At 36.5% G+C, this 19,535-nt stretch overlaps 1 protein-coding gene and 1 long non-coding RNA gene across 4 annotated transcripts in view; both read left to right on the forward strand.

Moving 5' to 3' along the window:
- The window catches only part of LOC139960864 (guanine nucleotide-binding protein G(i) subunit alpha), a 49,394-nt gene extending 42,950 nt beyond the window's left edge, over positions 1-6,444 (forward strand). For all 3 annotated transcript variants that reach the window (XM_071959506.1, XM_071959508.1, XM_071959505.1), the window contains exons 7-9: positions 933-1,086; positions 2,471-2,669; positions 3,388-6,444. In XM_071959506.1, coding sequence (XP_071815607.1) covers positions 933-1,086; positions 2,471-2,661 — 345 coding nt within the window. In that variant the 3' untranslated portion in view covers positions 2,662-2,669; positions 3,388-6,444. The remainder of the gene's footprint in view (positions 1-932; positions 1,087-2,470; positions 2,670-3,387) is intronic.
- Positions 6,445-10,821: 4,377 nt separating this feature from the next.
- LOC139961667 (uncharacterized) lies at positions 10,822-19,239 on the forward strand. The gene is made up of 2 exons (XR_011790957.1): positions 10,822-11,510; positions 16,818-19,239. It is a non-coding gene; the product is annotated as an uncharacterized lncRNA (long non-coding RNA).
- Positions 19,240-19,535: the final 296 nt, after the last annotated feature.

Raw genomic sequence — 19,535 nt, forward strand, 5'->3', positions numbered from 1 at the left:
TTTTTCATCGTGGTTCTGTTAGTGGAGCACATCCTCGCTAGCTGTGCATCTAAATTAGCAGTGACAGTATATTGTGACACTATTTTCCTCTCTTGTGTAAGATACCCTATCGACGATTCGTAACCCTATGTAACTGATATCTTGGACTGAAGTGACTTGGTGTAAATCGTTAAGGTCTGAGCCCTTCATTTTCGGTTTGCCGTATGCAGGGTCAATATTTTAATGTGTATATATATATATATGGCAGGAAGTAAGGAGTTTGAAGCAAGCGGAAGCTTCCCATTTCCATAGGCAAGGTCAATTAGCAACAGTGGAGTAGCCTCAAGTGTTAACATGACACTGTTTGGCAGCCTAGCCCTTCAGCGTGATTTTTACAAGGTTTACAGGATGTATATATGCGAGTGGGTATCAAGGATATAGGTATTGCTCTCCCTATCAAAACAGTTCAATTTTTTTTTCCGGTTTCTCTTTTCAAGCGATAGTAACGATCATCCGTGTATAGACCCTCCATCACATTAGTACATCAAGGCTTTTTTATTTCCATTTATTTTTTTTTACCCCAGAGTTCCATGTTTTAAAATGTTTGAGTTAAAATATGCTGGTTAGGTGTACATACATTTATCACATATCATATATTGTAGATGATTAGTAAAGCAGGGGTTTTGTTCACAACGGTCTCTATTTGAAAACTGCCTCATTATTACGTATTGGTGGTAACAATTTAGTTAAATAGAATGGAAGTGGGCATAAAGGTCAGTCATCTTTCTTGCAAGTGGGTGGTGGGAGGTGGGTGGGTACACCTAATAAACTCAAATGGGTGAGAACTGCAATAGAGATATTCAATTATTGACCTTTTGAAGTTCTTTTTACTTTGTGGGTGTTCTTCTCTCATCTCTAACGTTGTATCGCACTTCTCTCATTTTACTCTCCAGAACCGAATGCACGAGTCAATGAAGCTCTTTGACTCCATCTGTAACAACAAATGGTTCACAGAGACATCCATTATCCTCTTCTTGAACAAGAAAGATCTCTTTGAAGAGAAAATCACCAAGTCACCACTCACCATTTGTTTCCCAGAGTACACAGGTGGGTTTTTTTTTGGTTTCTATTGTGCCCTCTCTGGCAAGGATTAAGATAAATGTTGAAGACTGACTGGTTTCATTCTAGTATGCAAAGTAAGAATCTAGGTTTCAACCAGCTTCTACGATCATGCCAAGATGGCCGTTATCAGATCATATCCATCTGTATACCGTTTATCAGATTCTTGCCACCCAAAATGAAAATTGTGAGAAACTTAGTAGAGTATTGTTTGTCCTGTGTAGGGAACCCATCCAAACATCAAAATGTGTGCTTTCCTTGTTCGACTAACAACCAAAAAGAAAAATGAAAAAAAAAGAAGACTTTTGTAGTACAATGAAAGACACCAATATGAATTGTTACACAAGTTTCTCTGAAATATTACCAACAGCTATGTCCATGTCATGAATATTGCCTTGGAGCAACGCACACGTTTCCCTTGGAACCACTTGATAATAAAAACACCTTCAGTGACAGTGTCTTCCTACATAAGGCTGGCTTGTAGTCACTTCATAGTGTGAAATGTCAAAAGTGGATGTGTGAATTTGAGGCGACGTATGATGATATGTTTGTCAAGGCGAGGTAGGGTCAGATTTTCCTGCAGTTTTCCTGTCGTGGTACAATAAGCTCATGTGTTCTGCAACAAAAAAATTTGAATATTGGATTGAGGGGGAGCGGTGAGGGGAGCAGGGGATTGGAGGGATGCAAAAGTTGTGAAATATGAGGCAGTTGTGTCCTTTGTGGAGGAAGCTGAGCAGATCTGTTGATAATCATGGCAAGGAGATCTTGCTTGACCACTCCACCCCCCCCCCCCCGGCCCCATGCTCAGGATAAATCTGGTGTCCGACTTCTATGTATGCTAATTGATATGTGTCAGGCATTGTTCCGAGCTAGATTTTCTTATAAACCTATCAAATAATCCTTCTACTCTACAAGTTTGTTTCAAAGGCCTCCAGAGCTTAGCAGAAGCTAAAATGTCTCAATTCTTTTAATTTCCGCTGCCAATTTGAACTCTGTGTAGATGTACCCATATGATCGTGTTTGCCGTATATGAACTTGACAAAGCCATTTGTTAATGGAATAGTCCTTATCAAATATGCTTCAGTTTCTAATAAAAGCTACCCCCCCCAAAAAAAAGAAGGAAAAACAGAAAAGAAAGAAAACAGCACCCTAAGTTCTAAATTGGCCTCTACACCTGCTGCCAATGCCGGGATTGGATTTCAGGGGTGACGCATGTACACTCACACACACTTATGTATACGCACAATAGCAGAGAAACCGAGCTACATATCAATGTAAGTGTGGATGTTTCTCTAGTGTTATGCCAGATTTGCGGTCTTGACAGTACATTATTATCATCTTTGGTTCGTTTCTCTCTCTCTGCTGCCTGCAGGTGCCAACACATATGAAGAGGCTGCCGCATACATACAGATGCAGTTTGAGGATCTCAATAAACGCAAGGACCAGAAAGAAATCTACACCCACTTCACTTGTGCCACAGACACTAACAACATCCAGTTTGTGTTTGATGCAGTAACAGACGTTATCATCAAAAATAACCTCAAGGATTGTGGACTCTTCTGAGCCAACTGGTAAGTTCAACACCACCCCCCCCCCCCCCCCCCCCCCGAGGTCAATAGGTCAACTGCATTTTGCAATTTTGGGCAGATTACCCTTTAACTAATTCGACTATATGGTCATAATAAATATTGGAATAAAAAAATTAAATAAACAGGGCAAGTTTCGAAGTTTCATCCTGTAGTAGTGAAAAACCATTTCGGTGGTAATAATAATGTAACAAACAAAAAAGACTGAGCAAAAGAGACCTATGTCTGAATGGACATTTTCTGGAAATGTTGTGAAGTTGTTTTTTACCCTTTGGTGATCTCTATGGTTACAATGTAGTAAACTTTGTAATGGAAAAAAACAATCACCACCAACATAGAGGTGGACAGGGGATAATTCTGAGAAAATTTATCCATTGTCAATAAAAAAAAAACCCTCATGGTTCCCGTGTATAAAAGAACTGCTATACATCTTTGAATCGGTGTAGCAAATTGATCATTGTTTCATAGCATTTTACAACGGGATACTATGATACTGATACTATGATACTGGATACTAAGGATACTGGATATGGGATACTGGATACTATGATTCCTTGTGTGGGATAGTTGAACGCTTGATATAGCATAGAACTTTCGTTCCTGTGATCCACCGTTCATATCTCTCCGTTTGTTCAAAAGTTTCTTTTGATGTTGTTTGATTCACAACTGATTAAATTTTCTTTTCTGTTCTCTTCTGCGACAGATTTTACCTACTTCTCCCGGTGTCTGTACGCCTATCAGGATTCTAGTAGACGTCATCATCGCTAGGGTTTTGACTCTCCAGAGAACAAAGTCAAATCATTATGTGCAACGTTTTGGGGTAAAAACTTTTACTCTGCTAGGTCAGGTATACTACGTACCCCCACCCAGCAGAACAAGACCGTAAAACTATTTACTTTTTGATATTATGCCATAATATTGTAAAAGACCAAGAATGCCCGCCCCCTTGTTTTTTCTTGTATTAATAATCTTTGACATATTTTGACATGATAAATAGCCAGATGGTGTCTCTATTGTGAGTTATTGTTAAGCTTCAGTGTTTAAAGTTTAAGCAAGTCAAGATATTTTTCAAAAGTCTATTATTTTTGAGTATGTGCATTACCCATTGTATAATTTTTCCATGTTAAGTTGCATCTGTAATCTTTTCCTATTTTTTTTCCTTCTTTTTTTTTTGGGTCCTTTTTTTGGGTTCCCATCGATGAGTTGTTTTATATGGATTACGCAGAGGATGAAAACTATAATCTCTCCTCTCATGAATTTGAGGAAATTCCCCAAAATTTTCCTTCTTTTGTCAACCTATTCTAAAGTTCTCTCTCCTCTGAGAATCTAATAAGAAATAGTGGAAACGTGAAACAATCTCCCCCCCAAAAATGAAGACAAAAATACTTGTGTATATTTCATATTTAATAAGAGTAATTAACATAGAGAGACAGAGTGATGAATGGCAAAGCAATTATTTTGCAAAAATTTTTCTTGTGTTGCATTAACACTAATTATATTTTGTAATTTTGACTGTGATGTTTTTGTTGTTGTTTTGTTTTAGACTACTTACGCTATCAAAATCCACGATGAAAACAAAAAAGATATGATTATTTTTCTTGATCGTGGAATGCCTCATCCACACTGGCACCGTTCACTTTTTTTACATTATATACGACTTACGTGTATAGTCCAGAAACTTTAACGTTTTTCTTCATATCGGTGGTGAAGGGTCGGTGGTGGGCACAGACAGGGAATGGGAACGCGAGAGAGAAAGGATATCGTCGTTTTCTTCTTCTTCTTCTTCTGTATTTTAAATCATGCTTTCTTAACTAAATCATGGAACAAGAAATTGACTCGGACTTGATTACGTCACTATCGTTCATCTTTGGCACTCTTGACTATTTCTGTTTGGCTGTATTGGCTCACACATTTTCTCTCCAAATTTGCTTGTCAAACACTCCCCAAAGATATACGGGAACAATGATTTACAGAGTTTTTTGAAATGTTTTGATGGAGGTGAAGCTTACAAGTCGGTAGAAAGTAACATTTTTTTTTTCATGAATTTGATAGTGCTTCAGGATTTTCCATAATTGTCAAAGCTATTTACAAATTTTGTCATGTACAGAGAAAAAAAAAAAATGTTTTTCTTTTTTTGATAGTACGTTGTGATTGTGATTTTAGTGGTTTGTTGGTGTTATGTCGGTGCAACAATAATCAGATAATGTTATTTGACTGTATAACCTTGGCATAGCATGGTGTTATGTCGGTGCAAAAAACAGTAAAATCAGATAAGTTTATTTGACTGTATAACGTTGACATACCAGGTCAAACTGGCAGCAAACATTAGACCAAGACGATGGGCTTTGAGATGATACTCTGCCTGTTTGAGCAGCACGTAGTTGAGACCAAAAGGGGTTCGGGGTTGTATTTAGCTGTAAGCATTGAGCCCCCCACCCCACCCCCACCTAGTGATTTGTCTGTGCATTGGCATGTTCATTTCAGATTAGTCATGCTTGATACAAGACAGACGTAAAAGTTGTTGCGACTTTCAGACCGAGAGACGATGTCATAAAAAAAGAATGAAAACAAAAAATGAAAAGATTTGTACCAAGTATTTATGAATTATTACCAAGTTTTCTATACCAGTTTATGCTATGCTATTGTAAGTAAATTTGTTCTAGAGTATCCTTAAAAAACTCTCTTTTTTTTTTTTCTTTCCTTTTTCGTAAAGATTTTATGTTTCAGCCTATGCTTTGGCTTGGTAAAGGGAAAGGGTTGTCAGGAGCAATTTGTATGTCTTTAACTGAAAGAAATGAACAAAATTTAGTTTGTTTAGTATTCTTCAGGTAAATTGATGTAAATAAAATTTAAGTATTATTAACGATAAATGTTGATCCGTAGTTCATTCGATGGCAGTTTGGGCTTCAAACTGTACACAATTTTTCACCTGCTAAAAGCTAACATTTGGTCAGCTGTGTCCTTTTCATTTGTGGGGTGGGGGGAGTGGGGGGCATAGATGGGGAAGAGTGTGGGGAATAGATGGGGAAGAATGGGAGGGTCGGGTTGGGTTGATAACCAAGTCTCACTAACATTGATTATGTTTCTGTGTTTAATGTGCTAGGCAGCTGTTGTATGAAATGTGAAAAGTTCTATCTTGCCTGGAGAATTTTTTTTCCTCTTTGTATCAAGTATTGTTAGGGAAGAGAAACTACCCCGTCTTCTCTTCAATGGTGTAGAATAATATTTTTTTTTTTTATATTCAAGCCAAATTTGGTGCAGAAAAAAAGATAAAAAAAAAACCAAGACTTATTAAGGACGACTTACTGATTTGACCAAAAGTGACCAAACGAGTACAAAAATGGTCGTCTTGCTTCAAGCTGCCATGATCATCAAAGTCGTTGACCAGGGAGGAGGGGGGGGGGAGGAGGGGGGAATTTTTGCCACATGGACATGCTAGGGTGGGAAGCAAAATCCTCAGAGAATTTGAAATTTTCTTGAGACATTCTATTCCTTGATGGGTTGTAAAAGCTAACCATAACATTTTTTAAGTTTGCTTAAGTGTTTCCAGAGGGTGATATGTCAGGGATATTCTGATTACCCCATCTCTCCCCCCACCCCCTAAACCCCAACCTTTCTTATCTCTGTCTCTGTCAGAGAAAATCATCTGTACAATTTGTCTTGCAATCTTTCTTCTGTTGTTGTTGCACTGTGAAATGGTAGTTACATTGTAGGTCATGAAAAAAAGTGACGATTATTAAAAAGTTGGTAAAAGGAACAATCGTGTCTCTGTTCTCATTTTAGTGTCATTTTTTTTTTTTTTTTTTTGTCGTCTGCCAACTCGAATGTATATGATTTGATTCAGGTACTTACAAGTTCGTCAAAAATAAAAATTTAATGAAAGTTTAGTTTATAGTTTATTCTATTGAGTCATACAACAACTCTAATCAAGCACAAATACCAGCACCAAGTCTACCAGCCCAACGAAGAACAAGGGCCTTCGTTGGAGGCTGCAGACAAAAATTTCTCAATGAAACTGGATGCCATCAACCAGTTACACTAAACAAAATGCATATCTTATTTTAGGGCAAAGCTCACCAGTTTAACATTAATATCTCCAACTGACCTGCTTTGTTTGACCATGTTAAATGCTTTACACAGTTGTTAGAAATCCCACTGTTAGGCTATACATTAAATGTTAGATGTTACATTGAGTTGATTGATAAGTACTACTAATATTTACTAATATTGTATTAAAACAAAAGAACCTTAAAATTTGGTTTGTGACTGCTCCACCAAAATTGCACACAAGCATTTTGGATGTCGGAATATTGAGGACTCCACGTATTGGTTTTATAAAAGAATATCACACATTTTAGTAAGATTTGCTTACCAGATGCATATTACAGCTATAAGTACTACCTTGAATAATTACCAGCGATTTGGGATTTCTCAAAGTTCACATATAGGATACTGAATATATAACAATTCTAATACTTAGTATTAAATTGAACCTTGTACCATTTTATTGCATCACTTTAATAAACACCTAATTAGTTAATTTGCTCTATCGGAACTGTTCTAGCCATACATATACATATATATATATATATATTTATATATATATATATATTTATAGATATATATAGATATATATCTATATATATATATAGATATATATCTATATATATATAGATATATATATATAGATATATATCTATATATATCTATAAATATATATATATATATAAATATATATATATATATATATATATATATATATATATATATATATATATATATATATTTTTTTATCAAAGCGGAATCTCCAATCTAGGGTTTTATTAATTACACCCTTATCTGATCCTAATCTTGTCACAGTTGACTGACAGCACACAGTGTTCCAAAGTGTACATTTGTTTGAATAAAGCCATATCTTATGATATCGTATGAAAGAAGAATATTACCTAATTTGCTGGTGCCCCCCCCCCCCCCCCGATTGTCCAGCAGAGCTCGTTCATCCGTACAAATATATGCCGTCACTCAATGGTAACCTAAGCAACATGATTTTGCAACAAAATGGTTCCCTGTGTCGAGAGTGGCTCTTTCATCCGTACCTGCCAATATGCCGTCACTAAACAAGTAAATTACATTTCAACAAATTTATCATGAAGTGTTTGTTGACATGGTGGCACAGACAGTCCCGCACGTGGAGGGCAACCTGACTATGGGCCTGTATGTATATTATATACATATGCTCATACTCATACAATACTCATATACATATACATACATATAATCATTTACAATACAAACAATCATTAAGCAGGGGTTGCAGTGGGTCCTTTTGATTTAAAGAATCTGTGAAACATTCAGGGGGCGGAAGGGGGGGGGATGAGAAAGGGCGGGTAATGTTCAAATACAAGATTGCGTTTAACTGAACTACTGTATGGCAGAATACAGGAATTGTTTTCACCAAATGAAAACAATAATTACTGAGCACTCATTAATTTATAATCAATTCATGATGACTTTAAAACGATTTCCTGAAAATTAATTGGCGGTTCCATTTTGAAAGTGAAAATTTGCGTTGCCAAGATAACCTTTGAATAGAACACATAATGAAACTCATATACAAACAGTCAAAGTTTTCAAACTTTGGACCATAGCTGTTATTATTCTGAAATGAAAGTCAACTAATTAAGTTATTAATGAATTTCATCGTTCCATGATTTGAGTATTACAAATGGAAGATCATTGAACGCAGTAGGTTGCTTTCAGTTTGAGTAGCATCATTAAAGCCAGCAATTCCCAGAATCATGGTAGTGCTACTTTCTGTTGAGATAATTTCACAAAAATTGTGTCTTGTCTTACTTTACATTTGGGAGGAAGTGGTACGTTGCGAAAATGTTTAGTGGTAACGATTCTTAAACATATTCATAGGGTGCTAAGTATAATACATGTTAATATGCATGAACTTGTGCACACCAAATTTGAGAGGATACATAAAATATGACTAATGTGGCAACATATAAAAAAAAAAGTATCAGGGCTCTATCAGTTATGTAGACAACGTCAATTTAGTGGCAAAGTATAACCAGAAATTGGCCAGCAGGCTTTGTGATTCCTTGCCATACAATTTGCTCAAAATTCCAATTAACGGTGTGAATAAAATAGAGCAAGTGACTTAAATTTGTCCAGGAATTAAATGAGTGTGAACTTGAAACGATCAGAGATATCCAGCTTTAATTTTTATCACTTAAGGCTATGTACTGAATAGTATAGCATCCGAAACTCCGTCTTTCCTACTAAGTGGAAGAAAGCCAAAGTTGTTCCCATTTACAAGAGTGATTCAAATCTAGAAGCAAGGGCGTAGGAACCGGGGGGGGGGGGGCTGGGGGGGGGGCGCCATCCCCAGTGAAAATATGGTGGGGCGGAAGTATCATTCCGCCCCCCGCTTCGCAAGTCAGAAAACCCCTTTTTCATTTCCAACTGAGAAAAAAAAATCTCATTTGGAGCACCAAATTGCATCTAAGGCCAGGTGAAAATGCAAAATTATTTACAAAATGGAGTGTGTGTTGAAGCGTGCTATATTGCACCAAATTGCATCTGAGGCCACCTGAAAATGCAACAAATTTCCAAAGGGGAGGGGGACACCCCCTTCCCTTAGACCCCTCCCCCAGGCCGGCCATCAGTCTTCAGCCCCCCACTTTAAAAGTACCTTCCTGCGCCACTGTCTAGAAGTATCCAATTATCGACCCATTTCAATCTTGCCTGTATTATCTAAAATATTAGAAAAACACGTTCATGCATGTTGCTTTATCCAAGTTTATAAATGCATTTGGTCTAATACGGATCGTCCCAGTCAGGTTTTAGAAAAGGGCACTCTTGTGAAACTGCATTACTAAAGATAATCGACGACTGGAATAAATCTATTAATAGCGGATATCTTATAGGATCTATATTTCTAGACCTGAGAAAAGCATTTGACCTAGTAAACCATTCTATTCTAATAAATAGGTTATCTATATATGGTCTTTCCGAAAGCTCTGTTGCATGGTTTAAGTCGTATTTATGTAACAGACAACAATCTACATGTGTAAATGGTGTATTTCCCCCCTTACTGCCAGTAACATGCATGTGGGGTGCCACAGGGGTCAATTCTGGGCCCGTTGCTCTTGGTCAAAGTATTAATTATTGCAATGCGGACATGTATGCAGACGATACAACATTTCCTATTAAGGGCAAGTCTATGGATGATTTAAATACCAAATTTAATGAGGATATAGCTAATGATTGCAAATGGTGCAAGAAAAATGAAATGGTTATAAATAGCAATAACACTAAAAGCATGTTGATTGGTTCAAGACAAAGGTTGAAAACCATTCCAAATAACAAATTAAATATTGCCTTCGAAGATTCTATGATTGAAAGTGTATGCTGTGAAATGATTTTGGGCGTAAAAATCAACAATGTATTATCTTGGAATGAACGAGTCGATTCTGTTTGCAAGCTCGTTTCCAGTAGATTGGCTCTTCTTAGAAGCATAAAACTATTCATTGATACCAATACTTGTATTCTATTTTATAATGGATATATTTTACCGATGGTTGAGTACTGTAGTTTAGTATGGGGATATGGTAATGCCAGAAATGTTCTCAGACTTTGTCGTTTACAGAAAGCTGCAGCAAGAATTATTCTCAATGCAACATTTGATGATGGATCTGAAGACCTTTTTAAAATTTTAAACTGGTCCTCACTTGACAAACGTTAAAATGTAAAAGATTGACAATGGTGTATAGGTCTTCAAATGGTCTGGCTCCACAGTATGTTGTGGAAATATTCCGCCACACAAATAATATATATAACCACTCTCTCAGGTCCACCACACGAAATAATTCATTTTTAGAGGGTGGTAATACCCAGTATCACCAGAAAACATTTTCATATGTTGCTGCTAAGGAATGGAACGAATTATCAAAGGAGTGTAAGAATGCCAAGTCTTTAAATACTTTTAAACGTTCTATGCAGGACTTTAATTCATTTATTATGCTCTTAATTTCTTTTAATTGATTGTTCCATATTGTATTTCATGTCATGTCAATTTTTATTTTCATTTTCATTGTCGTCTAATTTTTTTAAATTTTATCATTATTATTATTTTATATGTTTATATTTTTTCATTTCACTATTTGTTATTTTATTTCAGGGCCTCGGGGGAGATTAGCTTTACGCTAACCGAGTATACCCTTTAATGTTAAATAAAAATAAATAAATAAACTACCTTTTGGCATCAACAAGTTAATTCACTGGTAAGGATTTTACCGTAGGCCTACGCAAAAATAAACCTCAGATTTGTAATTTGCATATTGTTGTCCATTGGCAAGTAACCAATGAGAAGTGATACAAACGTGACGCATCTTAAGTATTCGGCGGTGAAAGCGGTATTGTTACTTGCCATGGAATTATTCGCTACAACTGTGCTACAAGCATTCAGTATTGTTACGCACGAGTAACTTCTATAGTGTAAGTAAACGACAGTTGAATAGATACGCATTCAGTACGTAGACAGGCAGACGTGTTTTCTCTGCTCTCCTCCCTCGGCCAAGTTCATATTAGATCATTTTCACTATTTGAAAATGTAGTACTTGTTATGGGAATATGATACGTTCATTGCTTAGGCGTACAAGGACTGCGTGTATTCAATATGTTATCTGGAAATAAACCACCCAAGGATTAATACATTTAACGACCACGCTCTTTCATTTCTTGGAGAACATTTCGTACCGACGTTAATGCAGTTTCTGAGCCTGGTATGCCGATTCTGACATAGAAATCAACGCTTTGGTGAGTCCATTGGTACTTACGTAACCTGTAATTTCTGAACGAATGAGAAATGATTGGAGACCAAATTGTCTAGAAGACAAATTCGCCACGTGTTCATAAACGATTTTTAATGGAAAAGTTCATAATGTTAGCCAAAGGCTATTGAATCTGCACGTCATTTAAAAACTTTGTTCAAATTTGTAGCTTCTGAATTCTGAAGGGTGTAATAATATAAACGTTAGGTCGGGTCAGATCTTTGTGGAAACCCTACACCTAAAGAGACTATGAGAGAAAAGGTCGGGAAAGGGGGGGGGGAGGGGCGGTCTTGGTGGAATATTTAGGGACATTGTGTGTTGTTCTCCATCTCAATTAAAGACCTGTAATTTATTTGTAAATAAACACCCAGTTACTTAGTATTTTGCTGTTTTGGATGCGGCCAGGGGTGGGACCTAGATTCCCCATCTCTTAGATTTTGTCTGTAACCCCACCAAAACTCATATCCAGTACCACTTAACTCACTCCAAACTCTGTTGCTCCATTTACCTTAGAGAATCTTGCTATGAAATTGACTGACTTGCTACACAAATGCAAAGATATTGGGCATTTTTTTCTCCCATTAACAGAAATTCTAGTATCATCATCAATATAATGATAAACAAAATGGAAAAACTTTCAGCACATGTATTCAAAATATTAAACACTTACTTACTGCCTCCACTCCACCCTCCACTTCAATACTCTGGATTTGCTTTATATTATGGGCATGTTTGAGATGTAGTATTTCTCCATCTGTGTTATTGTTAGATAATGAAACACCATCAGTCCCAAAGTTGACAAATTTGTACTACCACTGTTAACATGTCATTTGAGAAAGGTAAAACTCTTTTTTGTAATTTTGTGTTGGATCTGAGGAACTGGGCTAAATGGTTAAAGTATTAGACTAGATAGTCTTGTCATTCTAAACGAAAATTAAAGGTGGCATAAAAAACCCAGTCTGGCCTGATAGCACTGTTTTTCAACGGTTCACAACAAATTAGCTGAGGTTTGTTTCTAAAGTCATCTTTTTTAAAGTTTTCCTTCATGTCTTTCCATTGTAATATCCCTTGTAAATCTATTGCAACTCTAATACTTTTGGCAGTGGCGTAGGAAGGTACTTTTGAGTGGGGGGGCCGAAGACTGGGGGCAGATTTCACAGTTTGATGGTCCAAACCAGCATAGTCAGTTTGAAGCACCCTGTACTGCTGTGTGCTCTAAATAATTACAAGTCTTTGTCATTAATTTGAACAACTCATGCATTTGAAATAAAAAAGATAATATTTTTTAATTTGTTCAATTATTTTCTTTGAAAAATAATGATGAAATTTTTTTTTGGTACAAAAATGGACGGACTCAACTCCCACAAATAGGTGTTGCTTAAATAATTGGTATGTACATTGTGAGAATGAAGAGCAACTGAAATAAATTTTGCTCATTCAATGAAGATAAGAATTATGTATAAAATAAGTGGTGTCTCTTTGTCTTTATTGGTATTTTGTACTTTGTGGATGTATCTCAATAAGTGACAATTTCCCAGATTATTTCCGTCCAAAATATGTAAAATAATGTATGCCTTATTTCTTGTCAACACAATTAAAAAAAAATACGATTTTGTTGTGTAAACATTGCTCAAGTGTATCTTATATAATAACAATAAAATATCCCCGATCAAACCTAATCTCCCGTAATTGTGTAGTTTTTCATAAATCACACGTTATGTCCGTCCAAATTTCCGTTACGTGTGACTTAATACATCGTCACGGATATAAACATTGTATGGAAATTATTTTGTTCAGTGCACCCTCCACAATCAGCCTCTGATTTCGCGCTATTGGTAAACACCAGCTGTAACGTTCTAAACCAACACTTTCGTTACTATATGATACGGTGAAGAAATTCCGTCCCATGTGTTACGTGTGCAAAAGTGTTACGTGCGAAATACTATTTCTTACAAATCTTGAGCTCAAAACAAGAAACAAGGACGAATTAGCTTATTTTTATATTTGTTTAGCATCTTTCTTATCGTAGTTGACATACCACACATAATAGTGTCAATGGTTAGATGTAAGGCCATTACATCGAAATCGGCCTAGCGCACGTTATGTTAGGGGACAGATAACGCTAGGATAACGTGCGAGGGGACAGACATTGCGCAATATCGGGCACTGCGAGTAACAAATGTAAACTTAAAACTGCTGCATCAAATTAGATCGTTGGACAATGTCAAGTATTCAGATGAAGAATTAACGCTTCTCCGATGTTTAAGTACACATTGTGAGCGATGTTTACGACTAAAATACGTTTTTGCAAATGGCTGCCCTACATACATTTGTACTTCTAGTACCAGTTTTGCGATTTTTTGTAGTTGTATTCCTAGGCCTACTCAGTTTGCAAGTTTGGGGTAGTAAATTAGTAGCTGTCGCACTGCATTGCAAGAAAACAGAACAGAGAATGTGAGGACTGGGAAATTAGGTAGTGGATGCCGCGAAGGAGAAGCTGGCAGTGATGAATTCGTGCTCATTTATGAATATTAATGAGGTCACAGGGTCGAATGTCAAAATCTTTAAATTGCAATAACTTGGCAACTACAAGTCTGAATTCCTTCAAATTTGGTGTTGTGATATTGGAAGACCATTTATACATGCTGATGCATGTTGTAATTGATACCATGCATATTAATGGAGAGGCGGGACTGAGTTTTTTGGTTTGTATGAATGATAACTCGACAAGGGAATGATTGATCAATAGCATACTTGGTGAGTGGGTGGCCCATAATAAGAAGTTGAACCCAATTGAATTTGGTGCTCATTCATGAATATTAATGAGGTCACATGGTCAAACATCAAAGTGCAATGACTTCTCAAGCATATGTCAGATTTTTTCAAACTTGGTATGGTTAGATTGGTATGTAGCCCAAACTTTCTGATGTGAATTTCACCTCATGCATATTGATGAGGACACACGCTTAACAAATTTATGTAACATAAGTTTGTATGCACCATAACTTGACAAGGGAGCTATTGATTATTACCATACATATTGGTTTGGTGGCCTATAGATAAACACTATTAATTTTAATACCTACTGTACATCAGTAATTTAAAGAGGTCAAAGGGTAAAAATCTTTATATATTGCAATAACTTGGCAATCAAAAGGTTGAATTTCTCAAACAAAAACTTGATATGGTGATATTGGTAGGTAACCTAGCTACACATGCTGATGTGTGATGCAATTTATGTCATGCACATTTATGAGGGGCATGGCCTGGCAATTAATTCTCTTGTTAATGTAAGGCTTTCTAACGAATTTCCCTGTGAATGGGTATACTAGTATAAATATTTAAACCAATGACTCCATAAGTTATTTTTGAAATTCACACATAACTCTGTGTCCGTCCAATGGTTATGTGTGAAATTAAACAAAGTGTTTTGTATTGTCAAGCTACATGCAATTTAAAGGCAGTTTTGTGTTTACTTGTTATTTAGCAATGTTCTTAACATCTTTTAACTTAACACAAATCAAATTCTTTTCTCTTCTGAGTATGTTATTAAGTGAACTTTTACCTGATAATTTACCATAAATGTTCGTCCATGTCGGTTGTTACAAGTTAAAAACCAATTATACAATTCTATAACATCAATTCAGTCAATTAAATGCAGTACTTAAAGGTGAATTCAATATGCCTGCAAACTTTATATTACATTTTCCCTTTTTGCTGTTGAATTCATTGCAATATATGTGGTGACAGTCAGATACCTCTGACTCAGTTGGAGTGTGTGAATTTATCCATACACTTGCTGTTCTACCCTTGCAACATATATCTGTAAGTTAAATAGACATAAAAGTTAGAAATGGATGAAACAGAAACAAGTAGTTTGCATAACCATTCTGAATGTTTTCAAAACAATGCTTCATTCCAATGGTTATGTGTAATATTCACACATACTGTAACTCTGTGTCCGTCCAATGGTTATGTGTGAAATTCACACATAACTGTGGTGTCCGTCCAATGGTTATGTGTGAAATTGAAAAAGTTTTTGTATTGTTAAGCTAATTATGCAATTTAAAGACAGTTTTTGTGTTTATTTGTTATAAAGCAAATGTCCTTAACACATTGCAACAAAATCAAATTCTTTTCTCTTCTTATTAATTTTTTAAGTGAACTACTAATTGATATTTTACCATAAATGTCCGTCCAATCACATCAATGTCGATTTTAACAAGCTAAAATTAAATTAAGAATTTTTAAATAATATCTTTTATACTAGTTATAGTCTGCAACATTGGTGCTTTCCATAACTGAAGAATTATGGGACTAGGCCTTTCCTTGTATCTCCTAGGGAATAAAAAGAGGGAAGGGTGAGATTCGATTGGATTGTGACTTTGTGTGACTCTGCAATTTAGAGTAGTAAATTTTCCAAAATTTACACCATATTTTATCTTCTACATTCCATTTTCACTTCACTGAGATGTCAAAGAATAAAAAACATGTGTATTACATAACTTTCAACAAACTTAATTTTTTTAATACTGTGGGAGCTTTTGGACCATCTGATTGTGAAATCTGCCTGATGGCCGGCCTGGGGAGGGGTTTAAGGGGAGGGGGTGTCCCCCTCCCCTTTGGAAATTTTTTGTTTTTCCAGGTGGCCTCAGATGCAATTTGGTGCAATATAGCACACTTCAACCCACCCACTCCATTTTGTATATAATTTTGCATTTTCACGTGGCCTTACATGCAATTTGGTGCTCCAAATAAGATTTTTTTCTCATTTGGAAATGAAAAAGGGGTTTTCTGACTTGCGAAGCGGGGGGCGGAATGATACTTCCGCCCCTCCACATTTTTCAGCCCCCCCGGTTCCTACGCCCTTGACTTTTGGCCTTGTTGTAATATATTCCTTTTTTTTTTACATTTTTTTTTTACATTTTATAATAAAATTCTGTAACTACTGTACTGTAGTTGATACAACAATACTAGACATTTTACTAGTAGATGGGTTATAAATGATAAAAAAAAAATTGACATTACATACAGTAAGTTAGGGAAATCATTAAATGTTCTTACATCTCTGTCTGTGGCTCTGACCCCATCCCACCAAGAAAGTGTTACTCCCCCACCCCCTCCCATCACCAAAAGCAATCTGTGTTTGCCCTTAAACTTATTGGCTATTATCGACTCATTCGAGACTTCAAATGTAACATGCAGGATCTACACTTTATGCAGAGTACTTTCGTCTACATGGCTTGTGTATTCCTATCTAGTAATTTTCTTTAATACTCTTTTTTTTGGACAGAACCACCTATGGTGTCCACCATGGAACAGCTCCCAGAGAGACCTCCAGAAGAATTAAATTTGGAAGAGACTTGGGAAGATGACGAAACATCAGACAGAGACAATAAATTGGAATCCCAAGCCCCTGTAGCTGATAGTCTCATCGCCGAGTAAAGTAAGGTCTAACTCGGACCGGATCAGGAAAGGCTTACCAGACAATAACCTCCTGAAGGCAGAAGAAGACAGAAAAGTTTGTTCCAATTCAGGTAGCGACGTGCCGAACGCTTCATCAATCCAAAGAGACAAGCCGATGGAAGTTTCCTTCAAGGAGATTAGAAATAGGACTAAAGTTGAAGAAGAATCCGAAAGTGATTCGATCCAGCTACCAGATAGTCCTGCCAGTCTCCAACTTTCAGGATCACAAACTCTTTGAGCCACTGATGTTGCAGCTTCTTAATGGATATATGTACATATATATTATATATATATATATATATGACAGCTTTTCTACTTTGTTTTTGTATCACCATGTGTGTAAATATTGAAGCACTAAGGATATGCAGTTTTTTTCCTTGAAATAGCAAGAGATAAAATGGAGAACACTGTTATGAAAGCTGTACTTAAAACACTTGAAATATTGCTTTCCTAAATTTTAAGGAACATTTTGGCAGAATTTTTTCTGCAGAAATTTATCTATACATCATGCATAGTCTTGAATACTTCTGCAATACCATAAGACCATCTCTAACCTGCACCTAACAATACAGGTGGTTTTTCTCTCTTGCATGTTGTCAAAAGTGCTCTTCTCAAGGGTATCGTGTTGGAAAAATTTCTCAGATTTACAGATGGAAATTATGAAAGGTTTTTTGTTAAGGATGGTCATGTGATGATGCTAAAAGATCATCTAATGCATAAAGAGTCTGTAATTTCAGAAGAGAGGAATTTATAAGTATCCTCTGCCAGGAATCTTGGATTTATTCCTTGCCAATTCTAAAAGAAATCTAGGCTTGTATGTATGCAGGTAAACGTATGTATATGTGATGTTCCAACTTGTAAACGGGGTGACTCACCAAGCATATCTTACATGAATTTCATGCAAATTAGGATGTAAATTTACAGCACTGTATTCTTTGGCTGCTCCAGTTATTGAGCGGAGTCAAAGGTCAGTTGAGGTCATCAGTGGCCAAAATACAAAAACCTCATAGTCGAGTTTAGTGAACATCTGTAGCATCGGTAAAATGTCATAGTTAGGTGGTAGGTCCCCCTCACTGAGCATTACACTTTGAGCAGTTCTGTTAAGAGGTCAAATGTAAATTGGAGTCATCAGCTGCCAAAAGCCTGAAATTCTTGTCGACTTATTTAGCTTCAAAATCAAAGCTGCGATTATCCTCATGCTCAGAAATGTACAAAAACTGAATGTTCTATGAAGAGGTCAAAGGTCCATTAGGGTCAAATTCTGACCACCTTAATAACTCCAAAAGTTAAGGTCGGATGAATCGCACACCTGGTATGATGGTGCCCCCACTGTGAGTTCTCCATTGCAATCATTTCCTTTTGGTGAAGATAATTTGGTCAACTTCAGTTTTAGTTTGTGAAGTGGCTCAAATTACAGATAGGTCTGAAGTAACCTTGAACAATGCATAAACAGTCAATCAGGTAAATGATATCTGCTTCAGAAGTGATAATCATGTGTTGGATGATCTTAAAACACACCTCAAGTGATCCCTGGCAGTTGTCACTAGTTGAGTCTCATGGGTTTAACAGGCTGTCTGAAAAATTGCCTTCTGTGTAGTATATATACTACATGGCTTTGGTTTTGAAAATATTTTAGTGTATTGAAGGGGTAGGTTGGTGGCAGAACTGATTTGCTAACTCATAAAAAGGTAAAAGGTAATGTCCATTTGCTCATACATATTCAACATCTATGGGTCTATATTTCACATAAAAGGAAGACTGTTCTTTCTGGATTTTAAACCATTTTTGGCCATAAAACTTATGTACTGTAAAAGCGTTATCAGTGACTGAATAGGTTGATGTCCAAAGAGTGAGTTAGTACATGTTTGGTGGTCTAGGGAGCTCGAATTGTCTGATCATTTGTGGATTCTCACTTAATTCTTGAACAAATGTTAACTCACTTGACTCTACATCAGTCAGATAGTCAAGTGGGATTTTGTACAAATTATATGGCAAGAAAATCACAATTCTTTGCCCCCTGTCTAGAGAATGCTAAAACTCCTCTCTTTGGGGGGTTTGATATAGATGCAATATTTTGTTGGCACTAAGTGGACATAGTTTATTTGCAAGTTTTGGTTATTTTTTTTACTTGTAAGCTGCAAAAGAATAAAAAGAAAAGCATGAGATAAAATTAAACCAGGGACCTTGTGATGCCTATTTTTTTTTTATCTACCACTAGACCATAAGGTGAGATGCTACAGTACATTTCAAATATTTAAAGATCTAGTAGTTGGGACTACTAGTTTTTAAAATATATTCCCCTCCACTGAACCTTGTCAGGGAGGGGGGTGGTGGCCAACTCACTTCACCCGCTTGGGAACCTTGTCGGGGGAGGGGTGGCGGCCAACTCGGGTGCCGCTTGGGAACCTTGTAGGGGGGAGGGGTGGCGGCGAACTCCTTTTACAGAATTCACTCACCCACCCAGGGCTTGAACACATGCTGCTCAGTATCATTGCAGACGGAACAACCGATTACACCATTTTGGTTCCCAATGAAATAACCTTCG

This window comes from Apostichopus japonicus, chromosome 20 (genome assembly GCF_037975245.1).
Source record: "Apostichopus japonicus isolate 1M-3 chromosome 20, ASM3797524v1, whole genome shotgun sequence".
Classification (NCBI taxonomy): domain Eukaryota; kingdom Metazoa; phylum Echinodermata; class Holothuroidea; order Aspidochirotida; family Stichopodidae; genus Apostichopus; species Apostichopus japonicus.